This window comes from Podarcis muralis, chromosome 4 (assembly GCF_964188315.1).
Source record: "Podarcis muralis chromosome 4, rPodMur119.hap1.1, whole genome shotgun sequence".
Classification (NCBI taxonomy): Eukaryota; Metazoa; Chordata; class Lepidosauria; order Squamata; family Lacertidae; genus Podarcis; species Podarcis muralis.
In genome coordinates, this window is record NC_135658.1 from 55,602,956 (window position 1) to 55,622,619 (window position 19,664).

At 43.1% G+C, this 19,664-nt stretch overlaps 1 protein-coding gene across 3 annotated transcripts in view; it reads left to right on the top strand.

The window, feature by feature from the left end:
* Positions 1-1,456: 1,456 nt before the first annotated feature.
* The window catches only part of SH3BGR (SH3 domain binding glutamate rich protein), a 29,547-nt gene continuing 11,339 nt past the window's right edge, over positions 1,457-19,664 (top strand). For 2 of the 3 annotated variants that reach the window (XM_028727211.2, XM_028727212.2), the window contains exons 1-3: positions 1,457-1,708; positions 11,709-11,894; positions 16,539-16,619. In XM_028727211.2, the coding sequence (XP_028583044.2) occupies positions 1,631-1,708; positions 11,709-11,894; positions 16,539-16,619 (345 nt within the window). In that variant the 5' untranslated portion in view covers positions 1,457-1,630. The remainder of the gene's footprint in view (positions 1,709-11,708; positions 11,895-16,538; positions 16,620-19,664) is intronic. The other variant, XM_028727213.2, reaches the window with a different exon arrangement.

The window sequence follows — 19,664 nt, forward strand, 5'->3', positions numbered from 1 at the left end:
ACGTGGCTTCTGTCCAACTAGGGCAAAGGATCCTGTCGAATAAAGGGGCAGACTCCAGAGAGTGGCACCCAATACAATGCGTTGTGTGTTTTTAGCAGGGAGAGTTTCTCTCTTGACTTCATCCGCCGCTGGATCCTGGAGGGGAAAGGGAACCAAAGTTCTGCTCTCCTTATAACAACAATAATAATGTGGGGTTCCCCCCCCCCTCCCCAGGTGGGGTGAGATAGGCAGAAGAGGGAGCTGCAGTTCCGTTTGGTTCAGGCTCGGCGGCGGCAGCAGGTTGGGGATGGGTTTCTTTGTCCCACCGCCAGGCCCAGCGAGAGTGGCTGACGATTACATTTCTTTCCCCTTGACCATGGCTGTCAACTTTTCCCTTTTCTTGCGCGGAATCCTATTCGGAATAAGGGGATTTCCCTTAAAAAATGGGAAAAGTTGACAACTATGCCTTTGACATCTCTGCTGTCTGAAATGAGTGGAAATCTGGATAGGTTTCTTTTTATCAAATACGTGGTTTGGAGAAATGCCACTGGTCTTTATTTTGGAATAAGTAAGTACGTTGCTGGCAGCATCGAGAGTCTATTGAAACTGTCAAATGTCTAATATTTTTGGTAAAAATAAAACCATAAAACATTTTCCAACACTCTCATACACACACAGAATACACCATTCAAATGGGCATGTTTAGTAAGAGTTATACAAGGTACTAAAACTTGAGATTTTGGAGGATCCAATGTAAAACCAATATAAAATTAGTTTTATATTCTGATGCTTTTCATCCAGAGTTTTGCAGGTCAGGGTGCAGGATCCACCTCATCTCAATGTATGCCAATACTTTTTTCTTTTCTTTTTTTTTGGCCTGGCCATTTATGGGAGCAGTCCTAAAATCCACAGTGTGTAATAAACAACCGATCACTGGACCAATGGCCATGGAGGAGAAGCCGGCGCATTTCAATGGCTCTTCTACCTCATTCATTTTAGCGTTGTTCTCACTTTTGGATCCTGGTTTGCAACCCGCCTTAAAAATGAGCAAGCTTGGGACCTGAATTCTTGTTTCCGCGGCAGCTCTTTCATAGCTCCTACTTCCCTCTTTTGAGAAAAGGGGGAGGGGAACCCGAAAGTTTTTACAGAACCTGACGTGCCTTGCTTTGACAAGAGGGTATATGCAGGCCCTTGGACGCAGAAGAAGCCGATTGAGAAAAAAGCTGCCCCACATAGCTGTCTCTCTCCTCTCTGCCGGCCCTCCCTCGCCGCCTTCCCCTCCCCTGCCTGGATTGGTGCACCGCTGTCCCTGGCCTTTTAAGGGCTGTCCCCCGGTCAATCTAAAGCGACGAGCGCGGGGGGCAGGTGCAAGTCCTCCTGCAATGGATACTTTTACCAGCCAATCGTGCCCTGGCCCGTCTGCTCCCCAAATGCCTTGGAGCCAATGAGCTGATGCGGAGCGGGGTGGGGGGTGGGGTGGGAACGGCAAGGAACCAGCGGAGCCCAGGAGTCGCGGGGATTCTTCGGGGATTCTCGCTCCGCTCCGGGCAAAGAGGGCCGCGCGCTGCGTTTCTTGCTCCTGAGCTGACACGGAAGGCGCGCTGCTGCTGCTGCTTCCCCTTGCTGCGGGTTCCCTCTGGGTGTCGTCGGAATGGTGATCAAAGTGTTCGTAGCGACGTCCTCGGGGTCTACCATGGTAGGTATAGCCAGGCGATGTACGTTCCCACGGGTAAGAGCTTCCAGAAGCTTTGGGAAGGACTTTGTTGACGAGGAAAGGGGCGTGGTGCACATACGTACCGAATGGCCTGTCTTGGGTGTCTTGTGGTTTTTTTGCAAATCCAGGAGGGCCATGGGATTGGTCTGCAGCTGCAGTTAAAGCCAACAGCTTAATGCATCTCAGGAAGCGGGTTTGAGTCCACCGAAACTGACCGACACGTGCCCGTTATTATTTAAACGGAGGCGCACCGCAATCTTCCCGACTGATTCAAGGTGCAGAGAAACACGGAGGCTGAAATACTCTACTTCCTCAGGAGTAAGCCTACTTGAACTCACGGGGACATTCTTCTGAGTAGGATTGCCCTGTGGAATAATGCCACATCTTTGTGCATGCCTGCACATCAGTGAAAAAAACAACCTTTGCACAACATATTCCTTTTAGCAAGTTTTGCCGATCTTTTCTTTTTCTTTTTTTAAAGCATAATGCTTTTGCTATTGGAACAATAATGATCAGGCTTGGTTGTGGTGTGTAGAATTTTTCTTTTTTTGAGAAATATTGCTATATAAGGGGTACTGCTCACGTGCACAAAAATTAAGCACATGCTATCTTAACATTGCCATCTTAACATTTTAAATCTTTATTACTGTGAGTTTTGAGCATGTCTACTGTTAAGTGATCAGAACAGCTATGCTGGCTGAAACTAGCAAACGGCATGCACTGAGAAGTTTGGAAGGTGGGACCTGGGCATGAACTGTTTCCTTTTATATCCAGTTCCCACATGAGCTCAAATTGCAGCCCTGGCTGAGCAATCAGTCACAGTGACACTTCTAAACAAACTGACTGCTGCTTGCACATAGCTCCGAGGCTGTATTGCTAACTGGCTTGCACTAACACAACCTCAAGAAGTTTCCAGAGCAGAAGGACTTGAAAAGGACTAAATGGAAAAGCTTGTCTTCTCCGCAACTGCAGGCTGCTCTCTTTAGCACCTGGGTAGCAGAGCTTCCATTTGGCCCAATATACTTCAAAGAGTATTTGCATTTGATTGTGTATAATGGATGATGCCATTTGCTCACCACCTGCAAATATAACATTGTCCCACACCTGTAATTAGGATGCAGTGCTTATAGTGTAATCCCAAGCATGAGGCTGCAGTCCTATATTTATTAAGACTCATTGAATTCAGTGGGACTTTCCTCAGAGTGGATATGCACAGGATTGTGGGGTAAAGCTTCTTGGTTCAGAAATATACTTCTTCTTCTTCTTCTTCTTCTTCTTCTTTTTTTGGAAAACTGAAATTGCTAGATTGATCAACTAAAACAAATAAGATTCATCAATTAAATTTCTTTAAGCAGGTTGCAACCCTAGTTGTTCCACTGTGGTGGATTGTCATGTGGCAGAACTTAATACCTCCAGTAGTATATATGATCCATGTTATGAGTACAGTCAGAAAAGGATTGGATATGGAGACAAAGAACCTCAGACTCCTCTTACTGGCTTAGCATATTCTTACTAGTGTGAATTGGGGTGTGTATAAGAGTCAAAGAAGGCATTTTTAATTCACTGGATTCCCTAGCACTTTTGTTTTAAATAGGAATAGTATTCTTCTAACACCACCATCCTAACCATGTCTACTCAGGGGTAAGTTCTATTGACTTCAGTGGGGATTCCTGCCAGATAATTGATGTTAGGATTGCACCCTAAATAATAATAATAATTTTTATTTATACCCCGCCCTCCTCAACCAAGACCGGGCTCAGGGCGGCTAACAACCAATAATAAAAACAAGTTGATTAAAATACAATTTAAAAAAGAAGATCAAAATACAACATTAAAACATTAGGATGCAGCCTCTTCACAGGAAGAGAAAGGAAAAAGAAAGAGGGGAAACTGTAAAAAAAAAAGCCTTTTTACACTCCTGTTTATTTATCATAGGCATCTGGGTCCTGTTATAAACCATCCTCCTTCCATTATTTTCAGCGAGATGACCGTCGCAACCCCAGAGTTGTCTGCGACTGGACCTAATGGTCAGGGGTCCCTTTACTAGGTACCCCTGACCATTAGGTCCAGTCACGGACTACTCTGGAGTTGCACGCTCATCTCGCTCTATAGGCCAAGGGAGCCGGCGTTTGTCCGCAGACAGCTTCCGGGTTGTGTGGCCAGCATGACTAAGCTGCTTCTGGCAAACCAGAGCAGCGCACAGAAACACTGTTTACCTTCCCGCAGGAGCAGTACCTATTTATCTGCTTGCACCGTCGCAGGGATTCGAGCTGCAGACCTTCCGATTGGCAAGCCCTAGGCCATGGGTAGGCAAACTAAGGCCCGGGGGCCGGATCCAGCTCAATCGCCTTCTAAATCCAGCCTGCGGACGGTCCAGGAATCAGCTTGTTTTTACATGAGTAGAATGTGTCCTTTTATTTAAAATGCATCTCTGGGTTATTTGTGAGGCATAGGAATTCATTTTTTTCTTTTCAAAATATAGTCCGGCCCCCCACAAGGTCTGAGGGACAGTGGACCGGCCCCCTGCTGAAAAAGTTTGCTGACCCCTGCCCTAGGCTCTGTGGTTTAGACCACAGTGCCACCCGCGTCCCTTCATGTATACTATAACTTCCCCCAAAGGCTCAGAGTGGTTTGCATCTTAAAGGTACTTCACTTTATACAAATTCATGTGACTCCCACTACCACCTGCATTTCACATCTCTCTCTCTCTCTTTTTTTACAATACAGATAACATTTTAAACAATATGACCACAACCTCAAAAGCAGCTTAAACACACATACATGCAAGCAATGCTAACTATGCACTGAACAACTACTAGCCCAAACATTTTGCATCAACAATTTGTATACCTATCTAATATATTTGTAGCGGAATCCACAAAAGGTCAGTGAAATTGAAATCATCATCCCTGTTGTATGCACATTTACTTTATAGGAAGTTCCATTGCAATCAGTATGATTTACCTTTTAAACAAGTATGTTGAGGATATTTCATTTACTGCATGGAGCTGTAAATCTTGTTCCAGTACTATACTAATGTACATGGATTATGTGCATCTATGGCAATTATGGCAGACTAGGATCATTCTGTCCCACTTGCGATACACAAGTTGCCTTGTTATCTATGGTGTTTTGCATAGCAGCACTTAAAACCAGTGCATAACATTCTGCTCCAAAGTTTAACTGTCACCTGAGAGTTACTCTAGAGATATTGAATACTGAGTTGTGACAGAAGCACCATATGGCTTTTTCTTCTTCTTCATTTTACTTGAGTCCACTTTATAGTTAGCCTGTTGGTATTTAAGACAATTTATTTGCACTTAAAGGCGAACTGAGAAATCCAAGTCTTTCCACTCAAATAGATGGTGAATTATGTTGTTGACAATCTTGATTTCGTGTATCTTTTTATTTTCTTATGGGCCAAGGATGAAGTATAAATTCAATGTTCCTTACTTCTCACCAAGACCACTTTAGAATCATTCTTATAGAACTCTATAATCCCTTGAAAAAGAAGCTTGTCAGCCTACTAATAGTATGTTTTACAGTGATAAAAGGCAACTTCAAGTTTCAGTCTTGGATGAAACCCTCCTACCCCTGTTTTGTGAGGCACAATGTTGAGTTAAAAATACAAACTGAGAATTATAAACAATGGCTTAGAATGTAAGAAAATGGTTAGAAGTCTAAACAAGGAAGGGGTAGAGTTAAAATACACATGTGTGGATGGATTGCATTTCTTGCAGAGCACCTGCTTCTATTCCAAAATCAAATTTCTTCTTCAGATACCAGAACTGAGGTTTGCCTTTTAGCTTTTTGAAAGCAGCTATTTTAATGACTTTTTAAATTATTCTAGTGACTAGTAGAATCTAGCCATTCAGAACTTCCTCGAACGAGAAAGTTAGTGATATAAAATTCCTGCCGGCTAATTTCTGCTCAAAACACAAGGAGAATAATGGAACTTCCTTACTTTCAGAAATGCACTGGAACATGAAAAGAACAGCCACAAAGATTTATGCCAATTTGTGGATAGTATAACAAAAGACCCTTTTTATTTGCTTCTGCCGCTGTAAGGGAATAATTAGTATCACACTGGAGTGTCTCCATGAATGAAGTTAGTAGAGTTGGTTAGCTTTTCATAATTTCTGTTGCTGTACCGTACAGGATGTCATGTTCTGAGATGCTGGAAAATAACAATCGAGCACATGAGGGGGCGAATAAAATCACAACTTCACCATAACTTCATTCCTACATTGCAGGGGGTTGGACTAGATGACCATTGGGTTCCTTCCAGCGGTATGATTCAATAAAGTGTTTAGCTTAAGCCTTAGTCCGCACTCTCCATCAAAATGAAGTCTAAATCTGCATTCAGTCACATCCATCTCTCTTGCTTTTCTCTCACCACCTCTTTTTGTGTTGCTTGTTAACATTGCTTGCATTCTCTCTTCCTCCTTTGTGATCCTCCAGTGTTTGAAACTTAGACTGTAAGCTACTTGACACAGGAACTGCTTGTTTTTATGTTACTCTGGAAATTGCCATACAAATTGATGGCACAATATAAAACAATAACAAGTAACCACAAATAACCTTTTAAAAGTATTTTAAGGTTTGAAGCACCAAATTCTTTCAAAAGAAACCCTCCCCCCATCATGTCCCTAAACACTGTCACTCTCAGCACATAATAAATCTTTATTTTTTTTTAAAAAAGAACGGTGTGGTTTCACAACTCTTAAGAGGGGAGCACAAACACCATGTGCTCTGCAAGCATCTTTCTGCAAAGAACCTCCTTTCTGCCTTGGAGCACAATATGGTTTGATTTCTGTAGTTTAATCTATGCCAGGGGTTGCCAGTCCTCCAGGACCAGGGGGCACATTTTGAGGTGCTGTGGGCACCACTCACAAGATGTATGCTATGGGGGTTGTTGCATAACATGAAATGGCTGTGGTGATACGTGTGGCACATAACACAAAATGTTTGGATGACGTGTAACAAAAAATGCCTGCTGTGACATCATTGCAAGGCATAATGGATGCCACATATGAAAGACAAGAAATGGAGATAGGAGCACAGAGTAGTGTGGCCATGCTCTCCTCACCAGCTGCCTCATCAGTGGGGGGGGAAGCACCTATATCAGTCATGTACTTCCTGTTCTGGAAGTCATCTCTGCACCGACATGGGAAGTGTTCCTGAAGAAATGCTTCTCACAGGCAGATGCTCCCTCCGACCATCTGATGCATCTGTTCACCCACCTACCTATTTGGCCTCCCACCGATCCTGACGAAATAGCCAAGCTAATAGCTCAGCTGAAACCGGGCAAAGCCCCTGGGCCCGACCTGATCCCTGCTGAAGCCATCAAACTACACCCAAAATGGTGGGCTAGCATCTTGGCCAAAACCTTCGATGCAATCAACGCTTCCGGTCTCATCCCCAAAATATGGAAGGAGGCCATTATAGTACCAATTCATAAAAAAGGTTCTCCAACGGAGCCGGAAAACTATCGCAACATCAGCCTCCTTTCGATCATAGGGAAAATCTATGCCAGCTTTTTGCTGACTAAATTATTGCGATGGGTAGATGAGACTAACCAGATTGGCCACGAACAAGCAGGGTTCAGAACTAAACGTTCTACAACAGATCATGCAATAATTCTTTATCATCTGGCACGGAAGTACTCCTCCCCTCCCCGGGGCAACCTCTGTGCTGCCTTCTTAGATCTAAAGGCAGCCTTTGACAGCGTTCCTAGAAATATTCTTTGGGAGAAACTTGCGAAACAGGGTATTGATAGAAGACTCTTATGGCTCATAAGTCAGCTCCACGAAGGTACCCTTGCCAGAGTGAGACTTACTCCTGCGGGCGACCTCACAAATTCGATACCAATAAACAAGGGAGTGCGCCAAGGATGTATATTGGCTCCCTGCCTATTCAACCTTTTCATCAGCGACATGCGAGCATCCCTAGTTAACTCATCTCCAAGTACACACGCGCCTAGACTAGCGGATTACCGCTGCCCACTCCTTTTATATGCGGACGACGCGGTAATTCTATCTTATACACGTGTTGGACTAACCAGAGCTCTGAAGATCTTTGCCACGTATTGCCAACTCAACCAATTAACCATCAACCATGCTAAGTCCAAGATTCTGATTTTCTCCAGAAGCCGGAGATTATACAAATGGAAGCTTGGTGGAGCAAAAATAGAGCAAGTCCTAAAATTTCAATATCTAGGAGTTATTTTTCAATACAACTTGGGATGGAAAGCTCAAATTCAACACCTACTTAACAAGGCCAAAACCCTGTTATATGCGCTCCTCCGATTTTTCTTTTCGGACGGAGCTTTGCATGTCCCTTCGGCCCTAAAGGTGTTCAAGGCAAAAGTGGTTGCAGTGCTTGCTTATGCTGCCCCGCTCTGGGCCGTGATGACAGATCTTGCTCCCCTTGAGACTCTGCAAAGCCAATTCCTACGTCGGCTCCTAATGCTCCCCCTATGCGTAAGCAACGCAGCCATGCGACTAGAATTGAAGATCGCATCCTTAGAAACTTGCCTGTGGAAGCAAGTCTTCAATTACTGGTTATCATTGTGGCATAGATTACCAAACCATTACCTTGCCCAATGCTTATGGCGAGATGAATTCTCCAGCCTTTGGACTAGTAAAATTCATGCCAAACTCCTGAGCTATGGAATCTCTCCCTCAGATCCCCTAAAACTAGACCAAATCACTGCTCAAAGACTGATCCGTCAAAGACTGGATGACATCGACTTGCAGCAAAATTACACGCTGGGGGGAGGTGTTTGTTCGCCCCAGAACATTGGTATCACTTTAACTTATTGCGTTCCATCATACCTCTCCTCCCTTTCGACTGTTGCCCATAGACTGGCCTTCACCAAAGCGAGGTTCAACGTTTTCCCCTCCAATGTCCTGAGACATAGATTCTCAAAGGGCCAAGTCCCCGCCACGTGCGAATGTGATAAGGTGACGCCGGAGTCGCTCCAGCACATTATGTTCACTTGCCCCCTGTTCAATGTGCCACGGGCAAATTTGTTGGGATCAATCATACAGAAACTAGAGGGTACCCCACCAAAATTCCACCTTGCCCAAATCTTGCAGGATAAGGATTCCCACACGACCCTGAAAGTGGCTAGGTTCCTGGTCGCTGTCCTCTCCCAAAAGCGACGCCAAGGAGCGCTACAAGCTAATTAAGGCGTAGTATGCCATCCCATCTTATAGTATTTTATTGTTATAGTGGTGTTTTAGCGACTGTTTTTTTTTCTTTTCCCCACGGCACAAGCTGCCACTTATGTGTTGTTTTTTACCTGTATGGGCCTATGGCCGTAATAAATATTATCTATCTATCTATCTTCCTGTTCTGGCATCCAGTGAAACATGGGCATGTTTAGGGGGATGTATTCAATGGAGAGGTTGATCCAGTGTAAACAGGAAATGAGCAGGAAGAGCAAACAATCTGCTGTGCATTGTGGTTTTTGAGGGGATACCCTCCAAAGTACAGGGGGTACTGGCAAGCACACTGTTGTCTATGGGTGCCATGTTGGCAACTTGTGATCTATGTGGTTGGGAAAGGATTGAACTAGATGATAATTGATTGTCTTGATTACCTTACAACTCTGGTTCTATAGAATCTAATGTACTGAAACTCTGACTTTATTATACAGCAGGAGTTTGATGAAATAGCAATGTGCTGAGTTTTTGTTTTAATTTTAGTAGACCACTGGTTTCCAAGGGATAAACAAAACGATGAGTTTGGTCATGTCTCTAAGGTTTGAACTCATAATTCAATAAAAGGAAACCAATAAATTAACCCAGGCAAAGCTACAACAGAAACCGTAAGCACAGGTAATTCTGTGTCAGCACATAGTTAAACATACATTGGTTTTTTCCACTGTGCCAAAGCAAAGAAACACACCAGCTTTGTAGGCCAATGTTAAATTCCCTCCCTGCTGCTGCAAAAAACTCAGTTCCAAGACCCCATGGCCCTGCCTCCCTTAAGAATAGCAACGCAGACACCTAGGGTAGATGTGTGTCCTACTTTACAGTAAATAGTTATCTATTGTAAGGAGTCCTCTATTTGAAGGGCTGTCCAGTCCGTACCTAGTTTAAACATAAAGAACCGTAAGATGGGAGAGCAGAGATTCTGAAGATTAACAATTAGCACCTGACCAGGCAGACGGGGCATATACACAAATTACCTGGTCACAGCTTTGCCCGCTATGGGGGCATTTATTGTATTTCTATTTAGATTAGTAATTATTTCTGAATTATCATTTATACATCCATAGATTTTAGGCAAATCTGTGTTCTCTTTTTGTGAGTGTACCAATGGTCTCTGTGTGTATCAATGGTCTTTTTTCTCCCCTCATGGCTCCTCATTCACCTGGAACTTTAGGATCAGCTGCATATCCTGACCACCTTCCATACATTTAGGTGACCCTGCTCTTGAGGGGGAGGTGGTATTCCTTCTGAAAGAACAGTGGCTTTCAAACTGTATTCTGAAGGATGCTGGGGCTTCTTTGAAGTTTACCAGAGGTTTGTAGTGATGGGCAAGATTCCCTGAAAGATGGGGGGGGGGTTTAAATGTTTGGATGCAGCCATGTAATCTGTTACGCTACTTACATGACCCCATCAGTTTTGTCATTCACACGTGTTGCCTAGGGGAGATTGGATTTTAAATTGCATGATGGAGTCACAAGCAAAAATTATCTTTGTGACCTCATTCAAAACGACATTTGAGCATGGAATTAAGTTGCTATAAAGTTGGCAAGGAGATCGGTGCTGTTTCAGAATAAATTGCATGTACTTAGTTGGAGTCTAGGGTTATTAGCAGAATTTGCGGTGTGGCTGCCCGCCCTGAATTTGGCTGAGGAATCTGCCATCATTACAACCCTTTTTCAAGACATGTTCATATTGCTGTAATTAGGAGACTGGCGGCACAGGTGCACCTGCTTTTCAACAGTACATTTATACAGGATTCTTCCTTATGCCTGATGGGACCTCAACAGCACAAGTACCTGCTAAGAAATATGCGCAGGGAGCATCTTGCTTGGCCTTTAGCACTGGGAAGGTGGTGGTTTCTGCCCACAGTGCAGAAGAATGGGAACACGCTTCAGGTGAACACGCTTAAACTATAGGGATTTTTGAGAGCAAATTTGGTATTTACAGCAGCTAAAACAAAAAAAAAAAGTTGCAGAGACAATAAATGGGTAAAAATCAAAACATAACTTTAGCATTGCTTATAACAGGTTTGGTGAATCTTAGCTCATTAAAAAAATTCAGAGATAAATTGTACCTTCCATTCTGAACAGCAGAGAGGTACAAAGAGCTTATCTGTGAGTGAGCATGATGGTGGCTGGTGTGGGTGCCTTTCCACCTGGCATTGATAGGAGAACTGATGCAAGGTCATGTCTGCACCATTTTGTAGTTATTTTTTCTGGTCTTTTATATGTGGGTGCCATTTTATGTTAATTCTACACTCCAACACCAGCCATTTTGTGACTGCCTTCACAGCACTTCCTCAAAATTTCCAGTGTGCCCATTGGGTATCCAAAGTTGGTGACCCTGTAATACAGGTTAATACAGTGCTTTTTTCTGGGGATAGGCAGGGGTATGCATACCCCTAAACATTCTGTGAATCTAACGGGAGAAGAAACTATTTTTTTTAAATAAAAAATTAGTTTCTTCTCTAGCACAGTGAATCGTCAGTTCTGTTGCTACCCCCGATGGCGGCCTCATTTCCTTTCATGGTGTTTCCTGAGTCTCAGACGGAAGCGAGCGTTTAATGTGTGAAGTAGGAGTTGGAATCTAGCACGGTGATTGGTCAGTTTCATTGTTACCATCTTCGATGGCAGCTTCATTTCCTTTCCCAGTGATTTTCTTCAGTCAAAATGGAAGTACCCCTAAACATTTTATTTTTATTTTTTAGAAAAAAAGCACTGGGTTAATATATTGGATATATCCACTAAGTTTAGTTATGAAATATCAAATTAATTTTCTCTCTCTTTTCTAACCAGATTAAGAAGAAACAGCAAGAGGTGGTGGGCTTTTTAGAGGCCAACAAGATTGACTTCAAGGAATTGGACATAGCCTGTGATGAAGACAACCGGAAGTGGATGAGAGAGAATGTTCCGGGTGAAAAGAAGCCACAAAATGGAATCCCCCTCCCTCCACAAATATTCAATGAGGAACAGTATTGTGGGGTAAGAAGTATAAAGGTGTAATACGTTTAGGGATTTAAAGAAAATGTACAGATTTGCTTCATGAAGTTTGCAAAACATTTTCTTGGTCCTCTCTTTGCGTTAATGTTATGCCCGCTTTTGTGAACTGCTTCCACAAGATGGTTCTGGGTTCGGGTTTAAGTTATAGCATAGGCATCACAGAGGTCCTTGCTGTGTCCCGGAAGAGCTTGGTGGACAGAAAACTACCCCTGGCTGTAAGCTTAGGATCCTGAAATAGGGTGGGATCAGATTGGGTTGGAACTGGTGAAGGATCCATTGGATCCAAAGATGACCCATTCCCCTGAGAGGGGCAGACCTCCCCTGCCCCCACATTGCTTCCAAAGGGTGTGTGTGTTAAAAATAGGTAGCTGCTCCAAGTTGTTCCCTCACCCCCGCCATTCACCCCACTTACGATTGCTGTGCAAAGGAACTGTTCTGGGAGGAACACTGGAAAGAACTGGTTTGTGGATTTTCTGGCTATTAAACATTAAGAGAATGAACCTTCTATGCACACACAGAATGGGAGCACGCATAATGTTCTCGGTCCTTTTACCATCATTGTGATCCCTGTGCTGGGAGAGGTTGTTGTGGGGGGTCAGGAAGGGTGACATTGATATGCTAAACACACTCCTTTTCATCTAATTCCAGGGGAGTAGAGGGATGAATTCATACTGAAGGTAGGATGGATTGCAGTAGGGAATGTGCCATCAGGTCTCAATAGCAAATCCATGCGTAAGGGTTTGGAAGCAGTACCTGTGTTCAGGCCTCCTAAAATAAACCAACCAAATTTTAGAGTTTCCAGAAATAAATTCATTTTTTAAGTACAGTACAGCTGGTGGATTCCATAAGCATTTTTACTTTCCATCAAATACTTCCAGGCTATAGGAAAAACAATTGGCATTACTCCAATTTGTATCCCTCAAACTTTCAGTGGAAATAAATAAATATGTACAGTAGTTCAACACATGGATCTGATTATTTTATGCATCCACTCCTTCAGAAATGTCTTGCACCGTGGTTGTAGCAACCAGGAATGACAGTTTAAAGCTGCCTCCATAGTAGCTGTTTGTGTGGCTTGCCCCTGAGGGAGCTTCACATTAGGTAGGAGAACATTTCAAAACAGCAACAGCTTTCTCGACTAACCTCTTCTTTATGCACATCCTGTAGCAAGAACAAGTATTCAAATGGATGGGATACAAACAGCTGAAGCCAAGTACGAAAAATGTAATCATAAATGGAAGAGATGTTCTGACATATGATTGAGTTCTTAGAATTAGGGTCGGAGCTATGATAAATGTCAAAGGGAGTGGGGTGCAACTGATCCTTTCAGGAATAGTCCAGGTCCTGAATCTGAAAGTAAAATTTTACTGTGTTTTATAACATGTACAACATACTTTAGCTCTTTCACACACACAGCTATATCAGAGCTGGCCAAAGACATTTTTCAACCCAAGGCATAAATCAGTATAAAACCTGGTCCCTATTCCATGCACAGAAACCAACCACACAATCCTACTTCAACATGTACAGCATGTGCCGCCATTGGCTCTGCTCAGTGGGGTTGATGGGAGTTGTAGTTTAGCAACATCTGGAGGGCCAAAGGTTCCCCACCTTTGCTCTACTGCTTCTGAGGTGAGCAGGCTCAGTTAGGAGGTGCAAGGCAAACTGAGCGATGCTCAAATCTTTGACCTCTCCCTACCCCTCTGCATTGTAATGGCCATCTCACCCTGCCTTGCCCTTGAGAAACTTCATGGAATTCACTTCCACAAGATGTGTTGTTTAGCCACCTGCTTAAGGGTGCTTCCACACAGGCATCTTCTCAGAAATTTGGCCTTAGAAAAAACAACCATCAAGGAATGAACATATTTTAAAAACTAATATGAGCCGATGAAAAAATAAGCACTTTGAAACATTCACTTTTCCGCATACCTGTGGAATTAGAGTTCCATAGAGAACTACATAGTAGAATATATGTTGCCAAAGAGCAGCTGCTATCGAACGTCTGCATAGACTCTAAATTAGTAATATACAATATCTCTGACTCTGCACAAGGCTATTTTAGGCACCAAGCAGTTGACATACCAAAGTACACGTCTGAGGGCCTTTCCAAATGATTAGAAAGACCAGTTTATATTCTTAGTACAATATTTGCACTAGCCCCAATGCAGCACCAACGTAATGGCACCCTGTCCCCTTACGATGGGAAGAAGGTAGCCAAAAGGCACAGAGAGGATCTTCTTACGGTGGGCAATGGCTTCTTTCAGGTTGGCTGCTCTTAAAAAGAAGTGGTGGAGATGTGTGCTACAGAAGAGGGCCAAAATGGACAAAAACGGATTACGAACTAGCAAGGAACTATTGCGAGTGGAGAGGGGAGCTTTTTTGCTATTTGCAACATAAGTTTTTTTTTTCTTTTTTAAAGAGTAATATAAGGGTGAGCAAAATGCAGCTCTCTGTATGTTGATGGACTACAGTTCCCATCGTCTCTGACTATTGGCTGGAGCTGATGAGAGTTGTAGTCCAACAACATCTGGAGGTCCACATGTTCCCTATTGCTAAACGATTGCTTCAATTCTTGTAGAGTCCAGCAGAGGGAGGGCTCAGCCTCTAAACAATTTTTAAAAATAAAAAATAAAATGGCCTGTATCTATCTACCTACCTACCTAAAGACAAGCAGTATCTCTGTCCTGCTGCTCTGGATGAATAGAATGGTCCCCTTCTTTCTTAATCTTTAAGCTGAAAACAGGTGGTTACATGGCAAGTCATCCTAATCACTTTATTTGCATGTCACCTTTCCAAAAACAAACAGAAATTTTGCTCAAAGCGGCTTACAAGAACAACAATATGTAAACAATGCCAACAACTGCAAGAATAATTTTGTAATAAACAATAAAGCAGCAACATGTAACAAATGCCACAGCAAGTTAAAAACAACAACCTATCAGGATTACAAATGCATACATGTAACCAGGGAGTGGGGAAAATTTCACCTTGGTTCTAGATGTTCTAACCACTGCTGCTGTGCCCACAACAAGTGAGTCTGCACAAATGTCTGGGCCTTGGCTTCCTCAAAGAATCATTGCCCGATGCCATCATCATTCAGACAGCAGCTTATCCCATAACGTTACTCACAGTCTCTCTCCTGAAGCAGCTTCTTATAAGGCATCCAAAAGCAGGTGAGGTAGCGGGAAACATCTCTCCCATGATGTTACTCACATTCCTTCTCCTAGTACAGCTGCTTGGCTAATACCAAAACTGAACATGTAAGGATGTTTGAAGAACAATTTTGTTTTGCTTTTAAGTACGTGGCTAGGAAAATATGAAAGCATTCTCCTGGACAAAAGTTCACAATGTGAGCTTTAGAATTAAACATATCCCTTTCCTCATAGGAAGAGCCTTGCTGAGTCAGACTAAAGGCCTTTTTAGTTCAGCATCGCATTTCCCCAATGACCAACCTGATGCATCTTCTGAAGCCACCAAGCCACATAGGAGGACAGTAGCCCTTTTCCATCGTCATTTCCCAGCAAGTGGTATTCGACAGGAGCGTGCACTGCCTCTATGCATATCCCAAATAACAAGGCAAATCAGGGTGATTTGCGATAGTCTTTCACGTTACCAAGTTGCATCACGCTGTTAACAAGGCATGTTGAAGCAGATCAGGGAGCACCCAACTTTCCAAGCAACTTTCCAAGTAACCAAGTTGCCTGGGGAAATACCCAGGACTTAAGGGGCAGGGGGAGAAGCGTTAGAGGAGAGGGAAAGGGGTGGAGCGGTGTTTGTGATATTTCATTTTGGCAAACAGTTGTAGCTTTTTATCATGGTTCACACATGCATGTACATTGCTTGCTCAAAAGTAAGGTAAAGGTAAAGGTACCCCTGCCCGTACGGGCCAGTCTTGACAGACTCTAGGGTTGTGCGCCCATCTCACTCAAGAGGCCGGGGGCCAGCGCTGTCCAGAGACACTTCCGGGTCACGTGACCAGCATGACATCGCTGCTCTGGCGAGCCAGAGCCGCACGCGGAAACGCCGTTTACCTTCCTGCTAGTAAGCGGTCCCTATTTATCTACTTGCACCCGGGGGTGCTTTCGAACTGCTAGGTTGGCAGGCGCTGGGACCGAACAACGGGAGCGCACCCCGTCACGGGGATTCGAACCGCCGACCTTTCGATCGGCAAGCCCTAGGCGCTGAGGCTTTTACCCACAGCGCCACCCGCGTCCCTCTGCTCAAAAGTAATACCCATTAATTTCAAAAAGGTTCACTTCCAGCCAGGTGAGTCTGCTTGGATAATCACACTTTGGAAGGGGAAAAAACAGCAGCCATTAAAACCTGTGTCTTTCATTGTTTTTATCCATGCCAAGAAAATGGTTTAATTTGAACTGTGTCCTGATTTGAATTTCATAACTCAGTCATGGAAATAACCTTTTTGAGCATTAGCAGACTATCTTTCTCTAATGCCTAGCTGACTGTCAAAACAGCAATACTTAGCATTTACAGAAGGACTGTGGCCTTATGTATAGCACTAATTTTGCTTCCTATTTTCAGTGTTTTAAATAGGTTTGCAGAATCTAGTACTTATGAACATGTTTCTTATCACTTTTTTATGTTTGTGTGTTTCTATTTCCTTTTTAGGATTTTGACTCATTTTTCTGTGCAAAAGAAGAAAATATTATTTATTCATTCCTAGGTCTTGCACCTCCACCAGGCTCATCGGTACGTTTATAACCTTTGCCAAGACTTATTCATCTTAATTTAGTGATGAATTAGACACTGATGCAGCATGTAAAACAATGTAGATTGCTATGCAATTTTTAAAAATTGCCTTTGCACGAGACTAAAAAGCTTTTAAGGACTAATTGATGCAGATCTTGCAGTAAAAATTTGCTATGAATTGTCAAAAGCCACCCATTTGCACTAATTTATAATGAGTACGTCCTGCTTTTTAACACTGCGTTCAGTGGGATATGGATTGCACCCAACTGAATATGGCAGCAAACAGTTATAGTTGAATGAATGCCCCTTTCATTTTAGCAGAGCAGGTTCTGAATAACTGTGCTTAGAACTTCTTAAGATTCTGAAATGTTGCTAGTTTAAAGCAATAATGGCTTTAATAGGAAGCTTCATTAGAGGCTCTGGGTTTTTACTCCACACATAACAATAATACAGAAACATCAGGAATTTCCATTTCAGAGAAGCTATATGACCTGGTCCATCTAATCCTTGACTTTGCTTTTAAGTGAGGTTCTCACTACTAGGCTGTCTCCATGTGGCATGATTTTCTATTATCACCCAAATTGTTAGGATCTTGGTCACTTAAACTTGATTAACCAGCTCTTCATATCATCACAGTTCATGGTGCAAGTTCTGTGGAGCCCCCTGTATCTTTCTGCAAAAGAAAGTTCATTGTGCAAAACAACCAAATCCTTGGTTCACATAGGCATGCACAGCCCATGACTCTCCATTTCTTAGACTCTCAGCACTGGGCATGTGATCTGCTCTGTCCCAAAGGCAGCATTACTCTACAATGTTAGTCAACATTAAAACTGCTTCTGCATGAGGAACTCCAGTGCTTTTCTGAACACACTGCTGCTCATTCCGATTGGCAGTGCCTCTCTAGGATTTCAGACAGGAGCTTTTCCCCAGTGCAGTGTGCATATGTGGGGTGTTGAACATAGGGCCACCTGCATACAAAGCATGAACTCTGTCACTGAGCTACAGCAACAAAATACTTGCATCTCAGGATCTCTAGCACATGGGCTACTTCCAGCTGAAGCAGAAGCCAAGCCATGTATAGGACAAGCAGGAAGCAGAATGTTGAAAGTAAGATGTCGAAGGTCGGGACGGGGGATAATTTGAATTCATTTCACATCTAAAGGCAAACCTACCTAATTCACACTTTTTGAAACAATATGAGAACTGCAACACAGCTAGCCTTCAACATTCACACTTTCCTGAATTTTGCAATGTCATTCTCCAAGTAATGTTTACAAAAATATAACCTGGGGTAAAGTAGCCATAAAAAATGCATATATTAATGAAAATAACATACACAAATGCACTTTTTTAGAGGAAAGCACACTGAAAACTGCACAGAAATGTGTATATTTGGGAGAAATTCCCACAAAAAGGCTTATACGTTTTAAGGAGATGTGCAAGGACTCCAAATCTTTTTCCAGATCAATGCCCTTTGTGGAATTGAAACCTGTATGTAAGCTATATTATGATGTGCATGAATGGAGCAAAGACCTTGAAAAAATTACTATGTAAACAAATCTTTCCAAAGCCAAACTGACTCCCCGTAGTTTCTTAAAGCATGGCATATTTTAAAGGGAGAATGACAAAACATGTTGCAGGATGTACAGAGGGAAAGGAGACTAGAAAAAGAAGTTGTAAGAGCTCCTGGTGACTGCCTGAGAAGTAATCTGATATGTCACCAAGCTGGTGTACTAAGTTAGAGGAAGATTCCCCCCCCCCCCCTTAATACAAATATGTAATTTGAAACTAGAGTGGCCTTGTGGGGCAGCTGGCTGTGCTGAAAGGATGGAGTGACATCTCTGTTGTCAAGATTCTTGATTTTGGTCTATTAATGCACAGCAATGCACCTTCAATTTGTCCACGTCGTAATACACAATGAGATAAGTTGTTAAAAAAAAATACTATGAAAGTTTTGGAGACCTATTTAAAGTGATAAGAGCAGTAGCCACAGAAGAGGCAGCCACTCAGAATGCTATAATATTAAAGTACAGTGGAAGCTTGGTTCTCAAACAGCTTAGCTGATGAACAAATTGGCTCCCGAATGCAACAAACCCAGAAGTGTTCCAGTTTTCTAACGTTTTTTGGAAGCTGAATGTCTGACGCAGCTTCCGCTTGAGTGCAGGAAGCTCCTGCAGCCAATCGGAAGCCACGCCTTGGTTTTCAAACATTTCGGAAGTTGAATGAACCCCCAGAATGGATTATGTTCAAGAACCAAGGTACCACTGTATTGATATTATTACAGTGGTACCTCGGGTTACATAAGCTTCAGGTTACAGACTCTGCTAACCCAGAAATAGTGCTTCAGGTTAAGAACTTTGCTTCAGGATGAGAACAGAAATCGTGCTCTGGCGGCGTGGCGGCAGCAGGAGGCCCCATTAGCTAAAGTGGTGCTTCAGGTTAAGAATGGACCTCCGGAACGAATTAAGTACTTAACCCGAGGTACCACTGTACTTGCTTATAATCAGCTTTATGATTATTATTTTTAAGAAAGATACATTCATTATGGTAGAAAATAACAGCATATGGAAGCATATTTTTGTATATTGTTACACACACACACCAGTCTCCAAGCAGCAAGAGATCTCAGTGTGTATTTTGCATATGACTTTCTTGGAGCAAAGGTCAATAGAGGCCAGCAGGGGTACATGAGGGGAGAAGCAGACTGGCTCTGCCACCTACCAGGACAGGGATATGGTGAGGTGCTGGTGAGGTCAGGGGGGTTTCTTGTCGCCTGCAGGTGTGTGAAGCCACCAACCTAGAGCTCCTCTTGCCTTGCCCCCCTGCTGGTGGACACGATGGTGCTGTTGTTGCTCCCTGTCATGTGCCGCTGTTGCTAGAGGCTCGTGGTGTCTTTGTGATAAATGGCTTTGTTCACAACCAATAGTCAACAGACTTGGCCAAAGTCATTAAATTATTGAACCACTTTGGAAGCCTGCTTTTTCTGCAGAATCCCACTTAAGAGGTATGAAAGAGGTATGGGCTGGGAGAGGACCCTAAAGATCA